At 43.0% G+C, this 23,499-nt stretch overlaps 1 protein-coding gene across 7 annotated transcripts in view; it reads right to left on the minus strand.

The window, feature by feature from the left end:
- Positions 1 to 2: 2 nt before the first annotated feature.
- Positions 3 to 23,499, minus strand: part of LOC124050525 (kinesin-like protein KIF13B) — a 32,553-nt gene continuing 9,056 nt past the window's right edge. Inside the window, exons 8-44 of one of the 7 annotated variants that reach the window (XM_046373168.1) lie at positions 21,460 to 21,640; positions 20,918 to 21,002; positions 20,640 to 20,774; positions 20,191 to 20,303; positions 19,616 to 19,727; positions 18,990 to 19,202; positions 18,796 to 18,906; positions 18,359 to 18,493; positions 18,130 to 18,260; positions 17,654 to 17,740; positions 17,295 to 17,476; positions 16,628 to 16,859; positions 16,359 to 16,521; positions 15,454 to 15,600; positions 15,118 to 15,267; positions 14,801 to 14,929; positions 14,006 to 14,179; positions 13,762 to 13,919; positions 13,036 to 13,168; positions 12,671 to 12,817; positions 12,531 to 12,560; positions 12,291 to 12,390; positions 11,650 to 11,776; positions 10,895 to 10,950; positions 10,665 to 10,783; positions 10,363 to 10,539; positions 10,171 to 10,263; positions 8,650 to 8,802; positions 8,259 to 8,339; positions 7,678 to 7,734; positions 7,069 to 7,162; positions 6,643 to 6,761; positions 4,275 to 4,349; positions 3,266 to 3,331; positions 1,410 to 2,760; positions 1,047 to 1,292; positions 3 to 845 (exon numbers count right to left, since the gene is read on the minus strand). In XM_046373168.1, the coding sequence (XP_046229124.1) occupies positions 1,051 to 1,292; positions 1,410 to 2,760; positions 3,266 to 3,331; positions 4,275 to 4,349; positions 6,643 to 6,761; positions 7,069 to 7,162; positions 7,678 to 7,734; positions 8,259 to 8,339; positions 8,650 to 8,802; positions 10,171 to 10,263; positions 10,363 to 10,539; positions 10,665 to 10,783; positions 10,895 to 10,950; positions 11,650 to 11,776; positions 12,291 to 12,390; positions 12,531 to 12,560; positions 12,671 to 12,817; positions 13,036 to 13,168; positions 13,762 to 13,919; positions 14,006 to 14,179; positions 14,801 to 14,929; positions 15,118 to 15,267; positions 15,454 to 15,600; positions 16,359 to 16,521; positions 16,628 to 16,859; positions 17,295 to 17,476; positions 17,654 to 17,740; positions 18,130 to 18,260; positions 18,359 to 18,493; positions 18,796 to 18,906; positions 18,990 to 19,202; positions 19,616 to 19,727; positions 20,191 to 20,303; positions 20,640 to 20,774; positions 20,918 to 21,002; positions 21,460 to 21,640 (5,858 nt within the window). In that variant the 3' untranslated portion in view covers positions 3 to 845; positions 1,047 to 1,050. Of the gene's footprint in view, positions 846 to 1,046; positions 1,293 to 1,409; positions 2,761 to 3,265; positions 3,332 to 4,274; positions 4,350 to 6,642; positions 6,762 to 7,068; positions 7,163 to 7,677; positions 7,735 to 8,258; positions 8,340 to 8,649; positions 8,803 to 10,170; positions 10,264 to 10,362; positions 10,540 to 10,664; positions 10,784 to 10,894; positions 10,951 to 11,649; positions 11,777 to 12,290; positions 12,391 to 12,530; positions 12,561 to 12,670; positions 12,818 to 13,035; positions 13,169 to 13,761; positions 13,920 to 14,005; positions 14,180 to 14,800; positions 14,930 to 15,117; positions 15,268 to 15,453; positions 15,601 to 16,358; positions 16,522 to 16,627; positions 16,860 to 17,294; positions 17,477 to 17,653; positions 17,741 to 18,129; positions 18,261 to 18,358; positions 18,494 to 18,795; positions 18,907 to 18,989; positions 19,203 to 19,615; positions 19,728 to 20,190; positions 20,304 to 20,639; positions 20,775 to 20,917; positions 21,006 to 21,459; positions 21,641 to 23,499 lie in introns of all 7 variants that reach the window. The other 6 variants (XM_046373169.1, XM_046373167.1, XM_046373172.1 and 3 more) reach the window with 6 other exon arrangements.

Here is a 23,499-nt window from a genome sequence, read left to right on the forward strand (position 1 = left end):
CGTTTTCTGGGTTTACCATCTTATTGGTTACAAATATCAGTACAGAGATTCGTCACATTGGTTGACAACAGTTGAATGAAATTTATCAATATAAAAAGTTGATTTTGCTTTTCATTGCCAATATCACATCTTCATCTTTAAATAAATAAGTCAGGCAGCCAAAAAAAAAAATCTACCTCAAAGCACAAGTATAAAATATCTTGACAAAAATTAATACTATATGCGTTACACACCAACACAGTCCCTCAAAAATCCTCATCATGTACAAATCAGCAGGTTTCCATACACACGGTTTAATTCAAAACTGAAAATATTCGAAAAAACTGACACACATCAACTCTCATTAAATTAAAAGTTACTTCCAATCAATCTTAAAATACATGGTTGGAGACAAAGCCGATAAAAAAATCTTGCAAAATTTCAGTAGTGTTTTTCAGAAAAAGAAGTGCAAGTTTTTTCTGAAACGGCAGGAATTAACATTCATGAGCTAAAATAAGCTCTGACTGAAAGGTTTTCAACCTGCCAACAGCACAGAATTTGGTGGTATATCACTAAGGCACATTTGCTGAGTAGTAGTTGTAATATCTCAAGGCACGTGAATAAAATATCAGCATCCAATCAAACAGTACCAATAGGTAGAAGCAATTTACTTCAAAGTCTATCCAAACATGCAGCTGCATAAGCATGAGATACCTACCATTTAAAATCAAATTATAGACAAATGGTTATCAGCATTTACATTCACATTTTCTGATAAAACATTCTATATTTTTATGTAGATTTCAATTACAAGTACCTTAGATGTGGATACAGTCCTATTATGGATGAAGAATGATGATAATCATCTGAGGTGAGAAGGAAGAAGCACGGAGTGACTCATCTTGTGTCAAACTAAACTTGCAGTAATGGAGCAGATACAGTGGTAGTACAGTAGTAGATCCGCCCAAACAAAACACTATACTGTCAATTCTTTTTGAACGCTTGCCCCATAATCAGTGAGTAAGTTGAGTGGGTGTCCAACAATTAGCCATTTACCAGATACTGACCCTCTCAAGTGTTCCACGACTTGCGGTTCTCTCCTTTGTTACGGCCACTTTCACCTTTGGCCAGAGCGGTAAGTGCTGCCAGGTTCGGGCTGGATCCGGACAGGTTGGCACTACGGCGCTTTTGCTGTTGCTGCTGTCGACGGCGCTTAGTACCTCCTCGGCTCACCCTGTCTGGCCTTACCAGCACGCCGTAACCAGGATTACAGTGGAAGTAGTGCTTGCCACCCACTGAACCGTCGTTCTTTCCTGAAGAAAGACATTGAAAGGAAAGATAATATGGTTCGATAAAACCATAATGTATTTGAAGAATGCAATAAGGTCAAGTGCATTAAACTGCAGTAGGACTAGGTGTGTTCTACTCACCTGCTGGTACCTCCAGTTCCACTCCAACCCAGGTACCCTTTGCAAAATCTGTGGGTCCAACATAACGGACAGTGCCACTCTTGTTGGTCCCCACGGTTACAAACTCCCCTTCTTTCAACCAGTCAGGCAGAACTATATCAGCAGAAGCATCTCCCTCCTCAGAATCAGAGATAATTTCCAGGCTTTCCATCGGCACAGAGAGGTGAAGTCCTGCCTTAAGGCTGCTGTCCAGGTCAACCTGCCCAAGCTCCTCCTCCTTGCCCAGAATACGCTGAAAGGACTTCAGATCTGAAGACTTCACTTTCTGGATTTTGAAGGGGTTTGAGGCATCTGGGTTGGATGGCGGAACACTTGGCAGACCAGGATCTGGAGCTGTTGTGGCTTCTGCAGATGCATTGTTGGGTGCCTCCTGTTGAAAATCTGTGGTTGAAGATGTTGGGATGGTGGCGCTATTTATGTTTGTGGCCTCATAAGCGGCCTGTTCCTTGGATGAACCGGAAAGAGACAAATGTCCAGGTGAGACAGGAGTTGAAACCAAGACTTCAGACACAACTGGAGCTGGGTTTTGAGCACAGGTTAACTGTTCTTGTTTGGGCTGCGGCGGCAGAGGGATGACAGTTTCAGACTGGCCTGGTTGTCCAGACGGTTGTGTTTTGTAGCTTAGTGACAGTTCAGCTTCTGTCTTGTCTGTGGCAGCTATCTTGAGTTCTCCTGTTACAGGGTTTTCTGGTTTTGAGTCGTCTGTTGGTGGACATTCTGTTCCTTTGGTTTCATTCTCTTGTTCTAACAACAAAGTTTTAAGTGGATCTACATTGTCTAGTTGTTCAGCTTTAATAGGGTCAATTGCTGAGTCTTCTTTTTGTTTGGTCTGGCATTGTGTGTCTGTTTCTGAGACTAAATCAGGCTCTCCTTGTTCCTTTAACTCGACTGATGGACGCAGATTTGGTTCTTGCTGACTCTGATTTGAATCTGATTGAGTATCGTTTGGTTTGGATGGTGGCAAGTCAGTGCTCTCTTCAGCTACCTTGTCATCCAAAACCAGCAATGACACTTGAGGCTCTGATTGGTCCATAAGAACAGATGTAGGATTAGTCACTTTATTGTCCTCTTCATATGGCACCACCTCCAAGTCTTCAGCTCTGCCGCTGGTTGATGGGGGCAGGTCCCAGCTCAGTGTGTAGACATCTGACAGTGTTGCTGTAGATATGCTAGTCGAGATGTATCCACTTGATGCTTCGCTCACCGGGCTGGAGGTGGAGTCCTCCGTCTCTTGGATGATTGGTGGTGGAAATGGCACTACTCTGGGGCTCTCTGTTTGGAGGTCAGGAGGAATGATTTCTTCAATCGGAACCTTAGGGGCAAACCATGACAAGGTAATCATGAGTCAAAATACAGCGAAAATCTGAATCCTAAATCCTGACAGTTTCCAAAGCTAGGTCTTAACTCTAACTGGTACCTTGCAATAAACTTCTGCTTATCTTTAAGCAGGTTTATTGGTCTCATTCAAATTCCTCTCTGCTATATTAAACTGAGTTCATCATACTGCCTCAAAATTGCCAGACTTAGATTAAAAAAAAAAAAAAAAAAAGACTTTAACAGACTTAGACAATAAACAACAGCCTACAGACTCCACAGATCCCAACCAGCCGTGGTTACGGTTTTTGAGACATTCCTGAACTGAGTGGAGGCGGGGCTATTTGTCTTCAATGTTTCGATGTGTGGTGTGTGTCAAAGAACATCCACATGATTGCCTGAACCCAAGGTTTCCCCACAGAATACTGCATTGTAAAAATATGATTATATTCTATTCACTCCACCTTTCAGTGTTTCTAATGTCCTTAGGTTGGAGAACTTACTGGCTGCTGCTGTTTGCTCATACCCTCTTCAACACTGGCTGACTGTACCATGATGCGAGGCAAACTCTGCAACAAGAAGAGAATTTAAAACAAGTTCATTTAGTTTTAAATAAAACTGAACATCTGTAAATTAGTGGTGAACAGCTGTCAAGAAGATTTCAAGATGTCACTTCAGTTTTGTTCAAGCTAGAGATTAGATGTTCATCTAAGTCTGTCAATTTCAAAAGCTGTTCATTATAAAAAGAGCGTGGAGTAGTGGGTCGCTGCTGGGCGGGAATTAAAAAGCCCAGGCTTCTTTATGACAGCAAGGCAGAAACAAAGCCTGTGGGGAAAAAGTTAATCTAAGATTCTGAAAAGATGGTACACACTGTTGACTGAACATCATACTGTACTGCTTTCTCTGGCAGCCTCACAGAATACTGAACTAGTACAACTAACTAGGCCAGTTGGTCGCCTGCTACAATACACAAGGACTGTACAAACGTGCGATTGCTTGGTAGATCAATATGGCAAAATAATTTGCTGTATTGGAGTCAAGATGTTGATATGAGATGCACAATAAAAATATTTGTGCATCAGATCGCTCAGACAGATAATCATGATAAACTGATAAAACAATCAGGATAATTGCACCATAATTATAATTGCACCCATAATCATTTATCCATATTCAGTATTCTGGTTACCTCTTTAATATTCAATATGATCTGTCAGCTGATTAAATGGTGTGCGATTTGCTTCTTAACATTTCTTTTTGAAGAGGGAAATAAAAAAAAAAAAAAAATCTCATCATCTTATATCTTGAGATATTTTAAGATGTTTAATAAATTAGGATAATTGTTCCACCGTGTGATTCCCAGACAGTCACAGGATATTAATCAGGATGATTGTCTGACTCTCTTCCAAGGCTGACATCACATTCTGAGGGAATTAACACTTCATTCTTCAAACTTCGCTGATCAAAACTGACTGGGTTGATTAGGGTCTCTTTGGACTTTTGAGAACGTACGTGGACAAAGTGTCTACCATCAGAGAGCAGGTCAAACACATCTATCCTATCTCTCTCTGGCTCAGGACAGTAAACCTGCAAGTCAACACAAAAAGTTAGGAGCACAAGAATGGCTGCCTCATCTGGAATCATTTTTATATGGATGATTCCAGATGGGTGTTTTCATTAAAACCAGTTTTAAAAGAAACAAAAAAAGCATTCAACACATTACAACACACTTTCAGTCAGATCTTGATAAAGTTTCCAGCTGTGTTACCCAGCCTCTAAAATAGTCTTATATTAACCTGTTCACAATGACAATGCCAACATTCAGATTTTTAACATGTATCATGTTACCATGTTCTAATCTTAGTTTAACACATTAGTAAAGCACAGCTGAGGCTGATGGGAATGTAATTAGCTTTGCAGGTTTTCAGTGATAAACCAAAGTACTAATCAAATAAAAACCTGATGATGGCTCTAAATGGAAAGTTACAGGATCAGCATAGGTGTTTCAGTTCATCCTGAGGGGGACATGGATGTATGTGTTTGTGTTAGTTTGTGTTGATCCAACCAATAGTTCTTAAGATATTTCACTCAAAACCCTAAATGTCAACTTCATAGTGGAGATACAGGAAAGGTGAAGGGATAACCAAAGTTATTAGGATTAATCGTCCTGTGATGATATTAGATAAAAAGTCAGTATCTTTTCAGTGTAACATGGCTGCCCTGGACCAATATGACAGACTGAAGAATACCCTTCGCCATGTCTGGAGCCAATGTGGCAATAAAATGAAACATATTTGTGACCTATTTTCACAGATATCCATCCAATGGGCTTGGGGATGAGTGCCACAGACAAAATGATGCAGAAGTTGTACAGTATTAAGAAACAGATTAATATCTGGTTGGTTTTGTTAACAATAAGAAAAATATACCATCGCCAGTCTCATCACACAGGCCTTATAACGGGTGTTTACACTCAGAACCTTGTGAATGGGATTTGTAAATTCAAATGAAATCAGTCCACTGTACTGTTTTTGTTTCAGCCAGGTGTTGAGATCAGGGCTACAATCAGTCACTCATTCAATTTACATCAACAACCTGCTAATATTTGCATACTTGAGGCTTCTGTTTTTGTGTTTGACCTTTCTAAACATCTGTGGCAGGCAGTTAGGAGCGAAGCACTAATGAGGGCGATGGCCTCAAACAATGCACCCACAAGGCTTGAGTTTCCATTCCAACCAAACACCACGGCGCGTGATTTCCCTGATTAGCTTCTCTCTGCGGCTCAAGGTGCTAATCAGTCGCTGTAGTGTTTGGCTGCAAGGAAAAGCAGCAGACTCCAGGGTCTCGATTTCACATGATTGAAGATCAGTGGGATGAGGAGGCGGTTAAGGAGCGGGGGTGAGGCATCAGGGCGACGATGTTCACCTGCTCCTAATTAAGTCTCCTCCACACACAGTGTGCTCCTGTCTCTGTGGGGGCTGTTTGTGGAGTCTCAAACATCATACAGCATGTCAATCACTTTGGAGACTCCAACTGCATTTGTCTTAACCCAGGTACTCAAGTAAACTGGGTTTGATTCAGAGTAACAGTTCTTAACACAAAGCCTGGAATACTTCACTGTGTCACAGTTGTTCACTAGAACATCTGGACAAAACACTCCAGATAGACAGGAATATTTATATACACACTAATATATCCACTGCAACTTGTAAACCAGTTCATCAAATGTGGCCTTAAAGGGGTACTTCATAAACTTGAAGGATCCAAAAGACAGACTGACAATGTTCAATGAAAAATGGTCAAAATAGCAGAGACTCCTGACTTTTCTTCCCCAATGAGTCTCAAAACCCCAGAAATTTATTTCTAAGCTGCAAATGGTTTACCCTTTCAAATACAATGCAGTACACTCAAGTCTCCTGGATGTCTTCACTTTTATGGATAACAAATTTCAGTTGGCTTGCAGTGTTTAAAAGATGATAGTAATGCCATGTTTCTAGTATTGACTGGTGGAGGAAGCCAGACCAAACCTCTGACACCACCCAGATGAAGGTAAGATAAATGAAAATGTTTGCACATGATGAGTTTTTTTTTAAATCCTTGTTTAAGATGAAGTTTACCACCTCTGCTTTTGCAAACTTCTCAAAACCACTCATCTTGGGCGCTGCAGCATTTATACACTTTATCTATTTGTTATTTGTGTTTCTATCTGCATAAGCCATGTTTCCATGGCAACAGAAGAAATAGGACTAGCTGCTGATGAGTAGAGGGGATATTCAGATTCAGACTGCAGTGAGGCATACAAACTTTAAATCCCTGATAAGACAGCGAGCAGAATACAAGCTTAAATCCAGAGCGCTGTGAGCTGGCTGAATGAGTGTACCTGCTGATGGACAGCTGTCTGGTCTCTACTATCTTCCTTCCCACCAGGAAACACTGACTGCAGCAGCCTGGGTACAGCCTTCACTGGAGGGAGATAAGACGCAGCAAAGCCTGAATGCACTGACGGTGGAGACGGAGAGAAGAAGAAAAGAAGAGGAGGAGCAGAGATGGTGAAAATGAGCGGAGGAGGAGGATAGAGAAAGGAAGGAAAAGATCATGTTTTTGAGGCAGGGAGGATGGAAATTGAGAGGTGTGTTAGCGACAAGGAAAGACGTGCCAAATTAAGATTCAGAGTAAAAAGACAGATGCAGTTGTCCACAGCCTAAAGCAAAAACTGATTTGATGACATCAGAGGCAAAAAACAGGGACAGATAAATCAAAGCCAGAGAAAGAATCCATTAGAAGATAAAGATTGTATCAGTCATACCTGTCTCTGGGTTCAGGTTCTGAGTTAGGGAGCCGGGCAGTGTGCGTCTGGATGAAGGAGGGACCACAGTAAGATCGTGATGGCTCTCCCAGCCCTGGACACACAGGAGGGGAAGACAAACAGAGGACAACACACATGTGGCTTAAAGGAACTCTTCAGCGATCTCTGACCTTTAAGCAGCCTCTACTGATGACCACAAAGAACTGCAACGACACTCCAGCTGTTCATTTCAGCCGCTCGCTATCTGCTTTTCATACTCTTTTAGGTGCAACATGTTCAGGTGTTCAACCGACTCAATATTTTGATTTTTTTTTTTTTTTTAATATCAAATTTAAATTTTTTTTTAATCTGTGAATTAGGGAAGCTTCAACTTCTCCACATACCCCCTGGCAGCCTCCTAAGTTTGCCCTGTGATATATCTAGCCCTGCTCTACTGCGTTTTCATATGGGTGTTTAAGTGCAAGCACACATTACATATGAGTGTACATGTTTTAAAACAGTGAAGTCCTACTGTGGAGACAGTGACAAAAACCTACAGCAGAAGACTAAGACATGATACATGAATGGATATAACTGAGGAGGTTAGCAGACATGAATTACGTGTCTCACCTTTAAGTCATTGAGCTTATGAGTGGAGGAGAAGAGCTCCAGACTGCTGGCGGACAGCTGGGTTAGAGAGTTAGAGGCAGGATGTTAGTGAGACAGGTTAACAGTAGTGAGACAGGTCAACGACAGGGAGGAAGGAACAGTTTAAAGCAACAAGACTTAAACCCCGGAATACAAAAAGAGTCAAAATGATTTGATCTATGTTGTGGTTGAAAGCAGAAAAGAAGCTGTGAGCTCGCATCACTTCAGTTCAGTTTGGTTAGATTCAAGCAAAGGGATGTTAGTAACTCTGAATACGACAGCTCTAATCAACAAACCATTTCTATGCTATACACAAATCTCAGAGGACCGTCCAGCACTGGAATAAAGATGGATAGTTTGAAGTGTTTTGTCACAGCTTAAACTGTTTTCATTGACTCTCCCATGACCCCAGTGAGATGTCCCGCTGTCCACAGGATCCGTAGCTTGAGCTAATATGACTACCTGATAAGACCACAACCAGCTTCTGTCAAAATTTCAGAACTATTCAATTAATGTTTGGGTCAAGAAATAAAAAAAAGAAAACCAAACTTGAACTCTCTTACCCGGCTGTTGACGTTGGGAGAGCTCAGGCAGCGTCTGGGAGCTTTCCCTCTGACTGCCAGTTGTTCCCTCAGAGCCACCTCCTACACACACACACACACACACACACACATTTTATCAAGCATTTCTTATTGTGTCTTTATTTGGATGCTTTGAATTACGTAGATTAACTTGTTCAATTTGTTCCTTTTTTGACAGGATAAAAAGCTCCGGGCTCTGGGCGCCATTTTACAAAATTTCATACGGTGAAGCAGATAATCAGTATGTAATGTGATGAATATCAATCAATGGAACGCTGTTAAACTAGAAACCATTCAGACATTTAGGTATTCTAAGTGAACTAAATGATGCAGAGATTCACATCTCAGCCATTCATGAACCGGATTTCCCGACCTGTCTGAGTCTGTCCAGAGTGAGGATGTTCTCCACAGCCAGGACACTGCGCAGGTATTTCTCTATGGCTGCCTCGCTGTCGGCTGACTGGTTGTCGTCAGTGCTGGCAGCCAGCCTGGCCAACATCTCCCTGTCCTCTGGACCGTGGATGTCCTGTGGGAACAGAGGGACACAACACAATGTGCTTAGTGCCAGCTCTTGATTCACCCTACTGGGCTTTCTTTTGTAGATTATCGTGTCCAACACATGACTATAACATTTAGCATCCCTCACAAAGCACTGAATGTTTTATTACGTCGTCTTTTACGAGCTTCCACTGCTGACACGAAACGGCTGCAGATAGAATCTATGAGCTGTCCTGTAGTGGAAATGGAATTACATTAAAATGAACAACTACAGCAGAGAACAGCATATACCAGTACTACAAGCAGGACAAGAGTCCTCCTCTGGCTGCTTATTTAGAAAACAAAGGCCGCAGAATGTAGCCAATCAGCATAAAATATTCAACAACGCTGAGTAAAAAGGAAAGATAAAGGCCTGTATGCATAAAACATGTTGCTTCGGATGAGTTTCACCACTTTCACTTCTGTGGCAACATCCATCCTATCCTAACATCCCTCTATCTTAAGTCCCTCTCCAGTCAAGACTGTGTTTTTCTTCTTGTTCCCACAGTTGAATCTTGAGCTTCGCTGTGCAGACTGATGTAGTCTGACACTCTGAGGCTGTTTTCCCCTTCATCTCTGTACTCAGTGAAGATCTGACTATAAGCATGAGTCGGCACATCGTAGTCAATAGTTTGGAAACCAATCCCAGTCAAGTAATTATCATGCACAAGTGTGATGTGGAAACTTAAGAGCTCCAATGCACATACACTGAGAATGAATTTATAGAAATGCAAGAGACATCTTGTGTCTACCAATTAAACTTGCATTTGTATTTCAAAGTTTTTATTTTGTGTACTTTTTTTCTGCAAAAACCATCTTAGACACTCTGCAAATTTTTACATGTGGCCTGTTTAAATGCCAGCCTCCATCCATTGCTGTAGACATGACTGGTCATGTTAAATACGTACCAACTTCCTGACATGATCACCCAGCACACCACGGTGCTTTGCATGTTGCATGGCTTTTATTAATTAGGGCAGCAAAGCAGGGTTGTTTTATACAGTTTAGGTATAAAAAAAAATTATGCTGACTTATAAAAAAATTGTATGCTGACTTTTGATATATTGATATATATTGATAATATTTATCGTAAATACAGTGATATATTGTTCAGCTTATATTGTTAAGCTGGACCAAATTCACCTTTCACAAAAGAACCACCTTCTAATTTGTTTACTGGTCAAGCAGCTTGTAATGTAGCTTTTAAAGTGTTGCATGTGTCAGTAGAGCTCTTTGTTTTGTTTTGTTTTGTTTGTTAATATGCAGCTGCAGACATATATCAGTACTGTAGACATATTTCAGTACGAGTTTTATTTTGCTTTCTTTCTGACAAATAACTCTGTGGTCCAGTACTCACCCCTGGGATGTTAGAAACGATTTCAAAGGTGACTCCACATCCGGGGATGGTGCTGCGCTGAGACATCCTCTTCAGCAGGCTCTGAGCAAAACCCTGCCAAACAACCAGACGTTCTCAAATCAGCTCATCTCATCTCGTTGTCAACGCGATCAGCAGCTCGCTCCTACCCATCACACCTTGCGGGTCACCCACCTGTCTCCCAGTGACGTTGACGCAGATGCGTTTCCTGAGCACCAGCTGCATGTGGGCCGGGTGGCTCAGCTGAACCACGGTCATGATCGTCAGGTACACCCTCTGGTCAGCGGAGGTTACACGACTCAGCTGGGGGCACTCATGGACTGTTGAGTCCCAGGAAGCCTCCACCTTCACCTGGACCATTGGAAGAAAATAAATGGACTAAAGACTCCCTCCATCAGCCATTTAGCTGGGTACATTTGGGAAAATGCAGAGAACAACTCACAAATCTGCATTCTGAAAATCAGTCGTCACCTTACCTCCGAATTGTGGTGTTTAACGATATGAAGGTCAAAGAAGTCGTCGTCGTCCTCCCCACTGAGTAACGCATCCAGGCCCCCGGCCAGTTGAGCTGATAGACTGGACTGGAAATCATCAGCTGGGGTAGAAAACATGAGAAAAGAGAAAGAAAGACAGAAAGAAGGCGGGTTCAGTATTTATTAAGACAGCAGAAGACACAACACAACACAAACAAACACAAACGACATACCGCTGAGGTCCAGGAACAGGACAGGGACGTGCGTTTCCATTCCAGGTAAAGGAACCCTGCGGACAAAGAGCATCGTCACTCAGCACTCTGACCAAACACCAACTCCCTCCAGTCATCACACAGAAGATCCAGCTGTGTCAGTTTTCTTGACTTGAGCTATAATTTCTAAAATACCCTGATTTTCCTCTGTTAAAGTAAAAGAAACAATACTACAGAGTAAAAATATACTATAAGTATATATTATAAGTATACTATAAGTTTCAGGAAATATTAAATGTTAACGTAAGTGAAGTGATTCCTGTCGTGACTGGACTGATTCAAAGTTGAGGTAATTCGAACTACTTCATTTACTATTTATGGTACTTACATCCCCAACCATGTACCTCTTCTGACAAGTTCCCTACATACTTTGCATGTTAATGCTTTGTCTGTAGTAACTAGTGACGATGTACATCACCTAAATGTGACAGAGTAAAAAGTACAGTACTTTCTAAAACGTGTTGGTGTGGAAGAAATAAAAAAGAAAAAAAATAAAGTACAAAGCAGCAAAGCAAATAAAGTACAAGTATCTAAAAACTGTATTTAATTCCAACAGTTAAAATCAAGATGGTTGTGATAGTACTTTCCAGCACGATTAGGTTTCTATCAACAGGTTTTTACAGGGTAGCTCCACAATGTTAAAAAGGAAGCACTGTGCTCTGGAAGAAAAACCTTTCCTAGAAAGAAAACACACACACACACACACAAACAAACACCTCTCCACTGGAGCTCCTGGGATGCCGCTGCCAGCCGATGGCACCAGAACGGCGTTACGTTCTTCGGTGAGCGTCAGTCGGCACTCCAGCAGCTGGGACTCTCTTTCGACGTCGTCCTCTGACTTATCTACATGCACGTGCCGAAAAGAGGAAACACAAAGAAGTAATAACCACAATGAATGCACCAAACGCACACTGGTACACCTTCTCCTGATGTGAAAGGAGGGTTACATAGAAACAATGCAAACAATGTTACTCCACAGACGACGGGAGCTCAACACGTATGATCACTGTCAGCTAAACTGTTATCAATTAGAAATAACTTTCACCCATGAGGCTGTGCTGCTGGAAGCGCTACATTTGCTTCATTGTGGCTTTATTTAACGATGACTTGAACTGCACATCACTGCCACTTGGTGATGACAAATGAATGAAGAAAAGCAGCACTTGTCTTGTGAAATTATACACTGGGAAATACATTTTAATCAACACAATGTATGAAAGACAGAAAGAAGTACCAGTTGGCATTTCAAAGCTGAGATACACAGAGAAGTGGGAGGAAATGACATGGATGGAAGGGAAATACTGCTGCTATCATTCACTTCTGCTTCCACATGTTCAGAAAAGTCTGCTGACTGTACCTGGCTTGCAAACTATTTTCTGGAGCTGCTGGTCCAGATACTCCTGCCTCTGAGTGAGAGTGTCCAGCCACTGTTCCCTCATCCTCTCCAGGTCTACCTCCTACACACACGCACACAAACACACATCAGATGCAGAGACGCATGTCTTGATTTCACAGTTTACCTAAGAGAAGAGAAACACTACATTTTTTCTCTCAATTATGATCTACGACAACTCTTTACCTCTGATCATCTACTTACTTGATAACTGTCCATTTCCTCGTCCCCACCCTGCAATTTTAATTGGGAAAGAGACTGTTAAAGCAGATAAAATCTAAAAACAGAGCTAATTAAGTCAGAAAGGCAGAGGATGCTTTTTTTAACTAAGATTTCCTTCTCACCCATTGTGATTCACTGCCTTTGAAGGGACGCATCTGTCGGACCTTGATGTCGCCGATGGACACAGAGAGGATGGAGGCGGCGATGAGGGGCATGGTGCCTGAATCTGGGACAGACCGCACCTCCACCTGGACGCGCCGGGACTGACCCTGGAGGTACAAATTTACATGAGAGGACAGAGAGGGACTTTGAGTGTGTTCCCGATTGATATGACAGCATATGAATTGACAAGTAGGAATATTGATTATCTGTTCCGATCCCGGGTCATTTATCTATTACGTAATCAGCATTATGACAGAGAAGTACTCCTAGTCAAATGAATAACCTGCAAACAATAAATCTACAAACAAACAAAGATCTATGATACCTGTCGGAGCTGGAAGATTCCTCCTGTGCGTACGTCTTTAGCAGGAAGAACCTCTACAGCGGTGAACTCTCCGGCCTCGTTCAGCTCCATCAGCTGCACCCATAACTCAAGCCTACGGGTCACCTCGCTCCACCTGCAGGCCCAGCGTGGACACACACCCGATCAGAGCTTTACATAGCTTCACACGTTCTGACGCATGGTATGTTTGGTTGGTATTGATGTTTTTTGTGGCTTGACCCATGAGTCAGTTTTACGATTAGAAGGTGAAACAGACATTAACGTCAAGCATCGCTGGCAGCATGAGATGACACTTATCTAAAGCGAGGCATGCAACCTTTTAGTGAAACATGTTGAGGATACAACTTGAGCAGTCGTTATTCTCATCAGTTACTACCATTAAGCTCATGTGGTCATGAGGTTCATTTTTGTACATTTATCTGCAAAACAGGAAAATCAATATGCTTCACTGTATTTGTATAGCTAAGTTTGGAGTATTACGGCACATACATACTGAGGACTGCTACAATTAAATTATGGCATATACTTAATATCTTATCACACAAGTCCTACATGAGACAGATATTTATGATCACCTCTCAGCTTAACGAGGCCTCATTTGTTCACTGTTCAGAAAATGTAACTTTAGTGAGTGTGGTATAAAGCTCAAAACATCCACCAGTTTTCATGACTGCATGGTAGTGTGCGTGTGTGTTTGCATCACTGCACCGTTCTCTGAGGGAACGGGTCTTGGCTTGAATCACTCCGAGGTCCCACAGCGCCAGGTTCCGGCGGTGGTTGGCCTGCTTGTGGCCATACACTTCGATGGCCACCGCCCCTTCGGACAGAAATTCCACAAAGTCCTCTGACACTGGCACCGACAACTCCTGAAAGTTAGACAGGAATTGTTGGACCGGATTGTTCTCATACTGACAGCTATTTGGCTGTCGCTCTGTCATTTCGTGTGCGTTACCTTGGTGCTGTCGAAGACCACAGTGCACTGAGGGTCTTTGGAGGCAGAGGACGAGCTGGATGACCCCACCTCTGGAGCGATGAACACCTTCTCCTGCTGCCCCCAGAAGTGGTATTGACAGAAGACAAAGTTGGACAGGTGGCGAGGCAGACCACTGGCCTGAAGGATTTTCACCTGAGAGAGAGAGAGAGAGAGAGAGAGAGAGAGAGAGAGAGAGAGAGAGAGAGAGAGAGAGAGAGGGGAGGAGGAAATGCACTCGTGTATTTTAAGCGCCCAACAAAGTCGCTTCAGAAATGCTTTTTTTCTGGTAAACTTCATTTGGGTTCTCTCCTAAAATAAAGAAAGTAGTTCTACACCAAAAGAAAAAGTAAAAAAAAAAAAAAAACTTTGGTCAATACATAAGAAGTACTAACAAAGACCTCCTGACTTTGTTTTTATGTCATTTCATCTTTAGAGAAAGAGAAGCGAGAGACTGCCGGTATATAAAGCCGACCCAGAGTTAATTAAACCAGTGACATTTCACAGTACAGTGAGCTGGACAAACTCACAATAGAGCGAAGACAACAATCTGACTGCCAGATCCATTATTAATCTGGAACTGTTCTCCCACTGGCAATACTGAAGTTATACTCACTTATACTGAACAACTACTGCATGTAGGATCCCGGCTTCTGTGTCAGTGAGAGGAGGTGTATGACTCACATGAGCACGACGGGGTTTTCTGAATAACTTCCTGGATTTGGCTCATTTCTAGCTAAATAATGTGATAAGCAGATGAAAGCTCCATGTTCTCACCACACAGTCCAGTTTACGATCCTGTGAATCTCCGTCTGTGACGTTCTGCCGAGAGTCAGGCCGTCCGGGGCTTTCCTCCTCGGAGCTCTCCGTACCCCGCCACACCTCCACATGCAGCCGGCCAGCCACCTGCGTGGAGAGAGAGAGAGACACACACACACACACAGCTGTTTTAGTCTCCGAAGTGATGCATTCAAAATGGTTTTGAAAACCACATGTGCAACTTGGTTCAAAAGAACAGGCGAGTTTGAGCAAATAAACAGACACAAGACCTAAAATGAGAACAAACTCGTCCACTGCACCCAGTGTGCTCCTACCTCTCCCTTCTGGTTGATGATGGGAACAGCGTATTGCAGCTTGACGTCATAGAAGAGGAAGGCCAGGAAAACGTTGGCCACACCGATCAGACTGTGGTTCTCCTGTTCATCGAAGAACGGGTCGGCACGCTTGAAATAGGATCGCATCACCTGGGACACACAGAAAGTTGATGAACAAATCACATAAAAATGTGAAAAACAAACGCAAGCAGACACATCCTGACAAATATCAACTGACATATCATTGTAAATGAATAAACACTAAATGTTCTACAGATTATAGTGTAATTCAGTAATCTGATATCTGTCTGTGTGCCAAACAGTCTCTTCACTCACAGAGTTGTCTTCATCAAAGTCCTTCCACTCCTGGTAGAGCTCCCTCATGTCCACCAGCCTGTTCTCCATCTTCTCCAGAGCCCAGATCTGCTTCCCTTTACCTTTACGACGGACTTGGATGGACGGCTCACTCAACACCACATCTCGCTAGGAAGAAGGGAGGGGGTGCATTTATATTACTGCCATCCATTTTCCAAACTGTACTTTGGAGCAGAGCAGTTTCTTCAATAACAAAGTGCTTTTCCCTCGTTCTCAGCAGAATGTGGTTTGTATCAGTTTCCCTGCAGCAGAGGTGCTGCGGTGGCTGTGAGCAGGCAATTAAAGTACCTTAAAAGCCTTTGAGCCTGATTGCAGCAATTTGCATCAAAATTCCTACCTCTGAGTCAAAACTGCTGAGCACACTGACATGATACATACATTTTAGATACAGTGTGTGATTTCTTTCCTATCCACACTTGCTGAAGACCTCATTATAATAAACATCCATAAAACCACTTAAAAATCCAGAAGGAAAAGATGCTCTTTATAACTCCAGGACTTTCCTGAGAATCATCAGGTTTTCTTCAGTATCACAGTAATTCGGTGATAGTTGTGATCCATGAAGTACCTCTATGGGTGTGCTGCAAACATGAACTGCTAATAGGAAATTCAGCATACTTTTGATGGTACCAATTAGGCAAAACAGAGAGAAACTGTTTCATTTTAGGGGGGATCACAGCAACAAACTTCCACTGGTACAAAAATCAGCCTGCACGCAGGTCAAACTTGCTTCCCACAAGCATGTCTGGTACTTTGATATCTTGTTCCTTGGAAGCTTTGTTGATTAAGTTTGGTTTTCTGTAATGAGCTGTATTTTTAAATGTTTTTCTGTCTGTCAAACACACACACACACACACACAGCCTACCTTCCTGTTGGCGTCCAGGTTGGCAGCAGGTATCTGCAGAGTAACCAGGTATTCTGTCCTCTTGTTAAGCTCCTCGGCTATGAAGCCTGCCTCCTGTGCCAGCAGGTTGGCCCGAACTATCTGCTCTCTCAGACGCCGCAGGCTGCGAGTCATCATTGCTTCTCTGAACCGCACAAACACACGCAACCAAGCTTTACAAAGCATCTATGAAATCTTTTTCTCTCACAGCCAACTGGGATTAGTAGATGTTTCATCGAGCCACATCTCACCTGTCCTCGCTCCAGCGCCGCATGCGTTTGTGAGAGCTGGGTGACGTTACAGCAGGTGCCGCGCCGGGCAGCAGGCCCGACGGGTCCAAGAGGAGGGAGGGTTTCTCAGGAGTCAACTGCCGGCGGAGCTGCTGCAGCTCCAGTTCGTACATCTGCCTCTGTCGCTCCAGTGCGCTGCGCTTCTCCTTCTCATGCTGCCTCTCCAGGGTCTGTAATACAGACTGCAAGGGGTCTGAGGTGGAGGACGATGGATGGAAGGAGGAGGGAAAAGGAGGAAAGAAGAGAGGGTGTCTATTTCATTATTCTTTTTTATAAAACGAAAATTATGAAGTGAAAATGTTGCCAGAACTATTTGCTGTACACTTGACACGTCCCACATGGTGCAAGGGGGTCAGAAAAACACAAGTTTACAGATTTCCACTCTCATAACTAATGTTTTAGGAAATGTTACAAACGAGTAGTCTATGGGAGCCTGCTGTCCAATCTAATATAAAATGTGTCTGTCTGTATACATTTTTATAGCTTTTGAGAATTTCACACATGGCGCAACACTTACTAAGTAGTTAACCATGTAAAAACACTGAATAATGTGCTGTCACTTTATTTACCACAACTGCCAACCTAAAAACATGCTGAAGGGCACCTTTATGATTTCAGTCTGACTCACCGTTGTTGCCCATGCCTTTCATCATGACTTCTGCTTGAGCAAACTCATAGCCAAAGCTCAGCTCGCTCGACACGTCATCAAAGTCCACCTCCAGCCGGTCGGCGCTCAGACACGTCTTCATTGCAGCACCTGACTTGTCGTCCTCACCTCCCGCTGGGACCATATGCTTCGGCAGGCTGATCCTGTGTGTGCGCAAGAACAATTGATGGTTGTGCAAGGATGTATGCAAGAAAGCAAGTGAAAGAAAGATGAAGTTGTGAAAACAGGAAGAGAACACAAAGAAGAGATCACATGCAAATAAATGCTGTTGAAAGATCCAACAGCACACAGGTGCACTACACTTTGCGGGTGAAACAAACCTGAAGAAGTGATTGTTCCCCCACAGGATTCGGTCACCGTGATGAAGCTGGACTGGACTTGTGATTGCAGTACCGTTCACACATGTTCTACAGGTGGAAAAACAAATGAATACAGTGTGAGACAACAGTTGAGATGAGAAATGATGATACTGTAGTCACAAACCACAACTGCTTGCTGCTGTTTGCTGAACACACTTCTCTTTTTTACCAAGTATGTTTTAAGTACCGATACAGAAAATCAAGTTATCAGCAGGCAAAGAGCAGCAAAAGTATCAGAACTGTGAGACCGAACCATAACAGAACTGGAGGTACCACTCTCTGCGGGTTAGTGAATGTGGGAGACCTCTTTCACATGATATGATCCATTGTTAAGGTACATCATCCATTAACACAGCGTTAAACTAAACCCCCTTCAAGTTTTCAAGATTATCCAACACACAGTATGTCAGTACTGTTGGTTCAGGTTGAATACACACCGCGCGTTGCGGTGAGGGCTGAGCACGACGCCGTTGTTCGCGGTGATGTCGATAACGCAGTGCTCAGCTTGGATGGCCATCCCGCACAGCTGGATGTCCTGCGACTTGGCTGAGCCCACGCGGGTATGTTCCTGCACACAGAGGAGGGGTGGTCACAGAAACGCTCTGCTACTTAACATGCGTGTGCGGTACGGTAAACAGCGCTGGACTGCGTGAGTGTGGCCTTTACCTTCAGGTAGTAGACCAACAGTTCGTTGAGGGCAGGGTCAGCGTTAAGGTTGACCAGGAAACACTTGTCGTCCACCAATCGGATTCCAGAAGACTGCAGGGAAATGCCCAGACTCTCCAGCTGCCTCTGGCGCTCCTACAGGAAACAGAATGCATACTTACATACATACTACCTGGATTGATTTGCTGATTATTATAACCTTTAGCTGGCTGTGGAACGAATGGTAAACACAGAAGGAGATGGGTATACTGTGAAAATATCTTTCAAACTGAATTAAACTCAGTGAATGAGTTTCAGTCAATTGACAAGGACTAAATGTATCTATTGAGTGTGCTTGTTTCAGGAAGAAATCAACAAAAAAAGTTCTGTTTAACAAGAATAAGAACTGTTTTCATCATTGATCTGAAACTGATGAAGAGAGTATTGGTGTGTGTTACCTGTGCAACAGCCTCAGTCTTCCTGAGTTTCTCCTCCCAGGTGACGGTCATTTCTTGGATAAGTTTTTCAGATTCCTCCAGCCGCTCCTTCAGCTCAGGGGCCTTCATAGACTGAGAGTGACAGAAGCTGCATTACACTCTTCACAAATTACCAGGTTATTCCTAACACCTGTACAGACTGAAGTGATCTGAACCTCGGCTTCGGTGAGCTGCTCCCTCAGTTTCTCCACTTCCTCTCGGAGCTCTCGGATGATCCTGGCGTTGGGGTCTTCGTTGACGACGGCGTGGTTGACGATGCTCTTGGCCCTGTCGGCGTAACGTAGGGTGGACAGCGTTTCGTCATAGTTGTCCGCAGCAGGGCTGATGGTGGCGACCATGGCTGTTCGGCTGTTCCCTCCCAGGCTGTCCTGCGGGTAGAAACACAGCTTTTACCTCAGAGATGAATGCAGTGTGCAAAATAAAGAAAATCCCCTATTTTGGCTCATTTGCAATTACCAGAAGAGCACATGATTTATGAGCACATTGTGTTTGTGGATCAGGGTTTCCAAATTAAACACTGATTTAAATGCATTAAATGAAAATCTCAAAGCTGGCAACAAAGCAGAGCTAAGAAAAATAACCAGCAGAGCCTTGAAACTAATAAATAAGAAAGCACGCCAGAAAATTAATTACTCAGACACTTTAAAGTCCAGCTTCTTTAGATTTAAGAAAATGCATATTGTACCAGTAGCCTGTTGTTTAATAACTTGCAAAGCTTAACAAAGCAAAAGCAACTGAAGATACACAGAAAATCATTGTCCTGTATGTTGTTTTCTTGTACCTTGAGCAGCCAGGTGAGCACAGAGTCTCTGTAGGGAACAAACTTGTTCTTGTTCTTCCCTGCTCCCTGGTCAGCCAAGGCCGAGATAACTAAACCCAGAGTGCTGAGAGACCTGGAGGGAGGGGCGCAGAGAGGGGAGGATATGGGAGGATCAAAGAGAAAGTAAAAGAGGGCAGGAAGTGTTTATGGGACAGAATGGAACAAAACAAAAAGACTAGAAATAACAAAAAGAAATTCACAAGGGCAATCTTAGTCTGAAAACAGCTGAAAAGATTTCAGTCAAACTCTGAAGGATGTACTGTAAATATGTGAAATGTTCTTTATGTTGTGACAGTAGTATGTGAGGGAAACAGCTTCCTGTCCAGCAAAAAGGTAAGCCACTGAGAGGAACAAGGTTTCAGAAAGACCAAAAGCAATGACCATAGCAAGACCATGAAATCAAGAATCAAAAATCAAGATAGAAAAGCAATCCCAGCCAGCGTATCATGTTATTTAGTTCTTGGAAGTAAAAACTGGATCATCAAGGGTTAGAAGACTTAAGTGTTGCACCCTGTATTTATTTTCTCTTGACCTACTTGTTGATGTTGCTCCCTTCTTTCAGCCGTTCCCCCGCCGCTCCAGTCTTCGCCGCCCGCTCGCTGCCAGCCAGATCCACCAGACTCAGCTTGCTCACCTTCTCTCCACTCGTCTGGAGCACACGCACACCAGCACATGGAGATATGCACAGTGACATTAAACTTCACTGAACCTCCGCAACTCTTCTGAAACTTTACTTAAGGCCACATGAGATTCAAAAAAGATCTTTGCAGAAAGCAAAAGACGGAAAGTAAGAACAAAAAAAGTATTGAAATGATCCCAATTTCTGCCATGTAAATCAATTGATCACGACAATAATAAGCAAGAGCAACACACTTTCATTCATACAAGTGTAGAGGATCATCTTATGTGAAAAGATTATTTAAGTAAGTAAAATGACACTTATGATCCTGTTAGGTGACACTGGTTGATGCTCAGAGTGTCTTACCCCAGACTGTAGGTCCTTGAGTGTGTGTGTGAGGATGATGTTGAACACAGCGTGGGATCTGCTGCTCTCTTCATTCATATTTGTGGCGGCCACTGTGCGAGACTTATTCCCCTCCGACATCAGAGACTCTATGTCCTGTCAAAGGCACAGACGCCACAAACAAACACACGTCTTGTACCCGTACTTTATGAAATAACTTGTTTCCCTTGGCAACACAATGTGATGAAAGCAAAGAAGCAGAAATTAGAATTAGAGTTTGCGAAGCACTGCATGAGTACCTTATAGCTGGCCACCGCCAGGCGAGACAGGCCGTCAACATAAGGCCCCAAAACGTTGTGCTCTCTCACTCTCAGTGTCTGTCGACTTCTGTACAGAGGAGACAGTAATCAATCGAACGTCCTTCACTTCTATTCTGTCCGTTCCAACCGCAAACATGACACAATAAACAGCCTCCATTCAAGAATTAACAAATTAAAAAAAAAAAATACAGCCAGTCTTAAGATCAAGATCTATGTTGAAGTAAAGGCTCACATGACTGCAAAAGGTTAGATTGGACTGATTAAGTACAGGTCATCAGACCTTAGATGAACTGGCAATTTATTATATGTGTTTGAGGAGTTGTTTGCATCTACTTTCTAACAAATATAGTAATTTAGATTGGTTCTATTCTTAATTAATTCTATTCAAGTCTTTGGTTTACAATACAGTCTACAGCATAGGATCTCAGCCTACTGGTATTTTCTTAAAGAATGCAGAGTCCTGCATTTATACTGTAAGTGACTTCCTGTTTTAAAGTCAACTAGACCAAAAAGTCCCTCACCCTTTGGGGTCGAGCAGGTCTCGGACCTTCTCGTTGTAAATCTCCATGTAGGAGACCTCCACGGTGAAGCTCTCTCCCTCCCGGGCCTCCTTCACAGTCCTGTTGAACAGGGAGCTGCAGAGCCGAGGGATCAGACCAGGCTGCTCCGCTGAGCCCATCATGGTGTACGACTTCCCAGAGCCTGGAGACGCACAGTTAGAGTTTACAAATCCAAATACCAAGCAGGAAAGCAATGTTAAAGAGGGATCAGGAACGAAGGATTCATTTGTAATGGTCAAATCTAACACTGACACAGTACGAAATGCTTCATGAGCTGGTCATATTGGCCCCATCTGACATAATAAACAGCAAAAAATATAACAGACGAAAACATCAAAAGGATTTTCAGAAAATTTGATGCTTTATGTAAACGCTGCTCTCTAGAGACATGATAGATTTCAGTGGTTTGGATCTGCGGCAGAAAATGATGAGAGATAAAATGAAAAAGCTAAACACAGTACATACAGTAAATTAGTACAGATTTAGATGCTGCTAATGCTGCAGGCATTAGAAAAAATGCAGCACAATCCTCCTCAGCTTTCATGCAAATTCAGTAAGGATAAATTAACACTCCGGCAGTCTGATGAGTTAGCAGACATCTTCAATTAAAAAGCAAATCAAACTGCCTGTCAAGACATGTTTTCAGTCTGAAAATGGGATTCACATTTTGGGTCTCCAAGTGAACGGTCGCAGGGTTCATGAGAGAGCAAAGGTGATCCAAACCAAAGTCAGAGGACGCACACATTACAACCGATATAAAGGTACAGGTGTTGGCAAAGACAGAGTGGAGATGCTCGTCTTTGGGGAGCCAAGTTTAATGGGATGAAGCAATGGCAAACGTCAGTCTTGTCATCTTAAATGATATAAGTCAGCAGGTGGGAAATTATTACATTTGAATCATTTCTACCACCTACAGCTGGTGGAGGGGCTCGGCTATTAAGTGGAAACTTTTAGAAAGATGCTGAAGCTCGAACTGATCCTGATGTGTCTGAATGTGGAGACAGCAAATGTCACTTTGGATTAAAATGTTCGGCCAAATGAGTGTAATTCAACAACAAGTTCAGCTCGAAGCTTTGACTCAGTCTTGTGCCTCTCATAAGAGGCTCTGTAGCAGCTGTGGCTGAAACACAAACGCTTTCACAGGTGCTTAACATGAAAGTTGCGTGTGTGACCCACCACTGAACCCGACTTCCACCTCACTCAGGCTTCGTAAACTCATTGTGCAGTTGCTCTGATCATCCCATACTGACGTGTATGCATTTCCATTGAGGCTACATTAAAGTCTGATGTGTCTCACCTTAACTCACAACAGTGTCTATATGAGGCACGCCAAAAACGGTGTGGTAAGTGACGCCCTGGGAGTGAGTCTGGGCTCAACACAATGAATGTAATGGGCAGTAATTGGTGAAATGGCACAGAGTCCAACATGCCGAGTCTGGGATATTGGTTACTCACTGCCGCCATAATCTCCAGCCTCTCAGGATGACGAGGTGCCAAAACGTTGCCCCATAAACAAACTATTTAGACTGGGACTTCTGTTAGCAAAATTAGAGGCAAAATTCACTTTCAGTGTGGTGGGAACCTAGACTGAAGCTGAAATGAAAATGTTTTGACTTGTAATCTTTCTAAAAATGAACTTGCCCTAACAGGTAATGGCTTACATCTTGAATATGGCACCTGACAACACACCTCTGTTGACCTTTTCAGCACTGCTGCCTCCAATAAGCTTTGAATTAAGAGACTTATCTCACCGCATTTTGACTTGTCAATACATGAAAAGCAAAGGTGTGAGCTAATGATGTCACTGATCAGCTCAGTCCCATTTAAAAGCTGCAGTAAGCCGTGCCGATGAGCACAACGGCACAGCATGGAATGCAACCATTCCTCATGTTCACTGTGAGGAGGAGCTGTTCAGCTGTTCACTCAGCAGCCGTCACAGAGGCAAATGTCAGCTAACAAGAAAAGAAAGTCACATCATACACTCAGCTGTATGTAAATTGC

This window comes from Scatophagus argus, chromosome 19 (genome assembly GCF_020382885.2).
Source record: "Scatophagus argus isolate fScaArg1 chromosome 19, fScaArg1.pri, whole genome shotgun sequence".
In the NCBI taxonomy this organism is placed as follows: domain Eukaryota; kingdom Metazoa; phylum Chordata; class Actinopteri; family Scatophagidae; genus Scatophagus; species Scatophagus argus.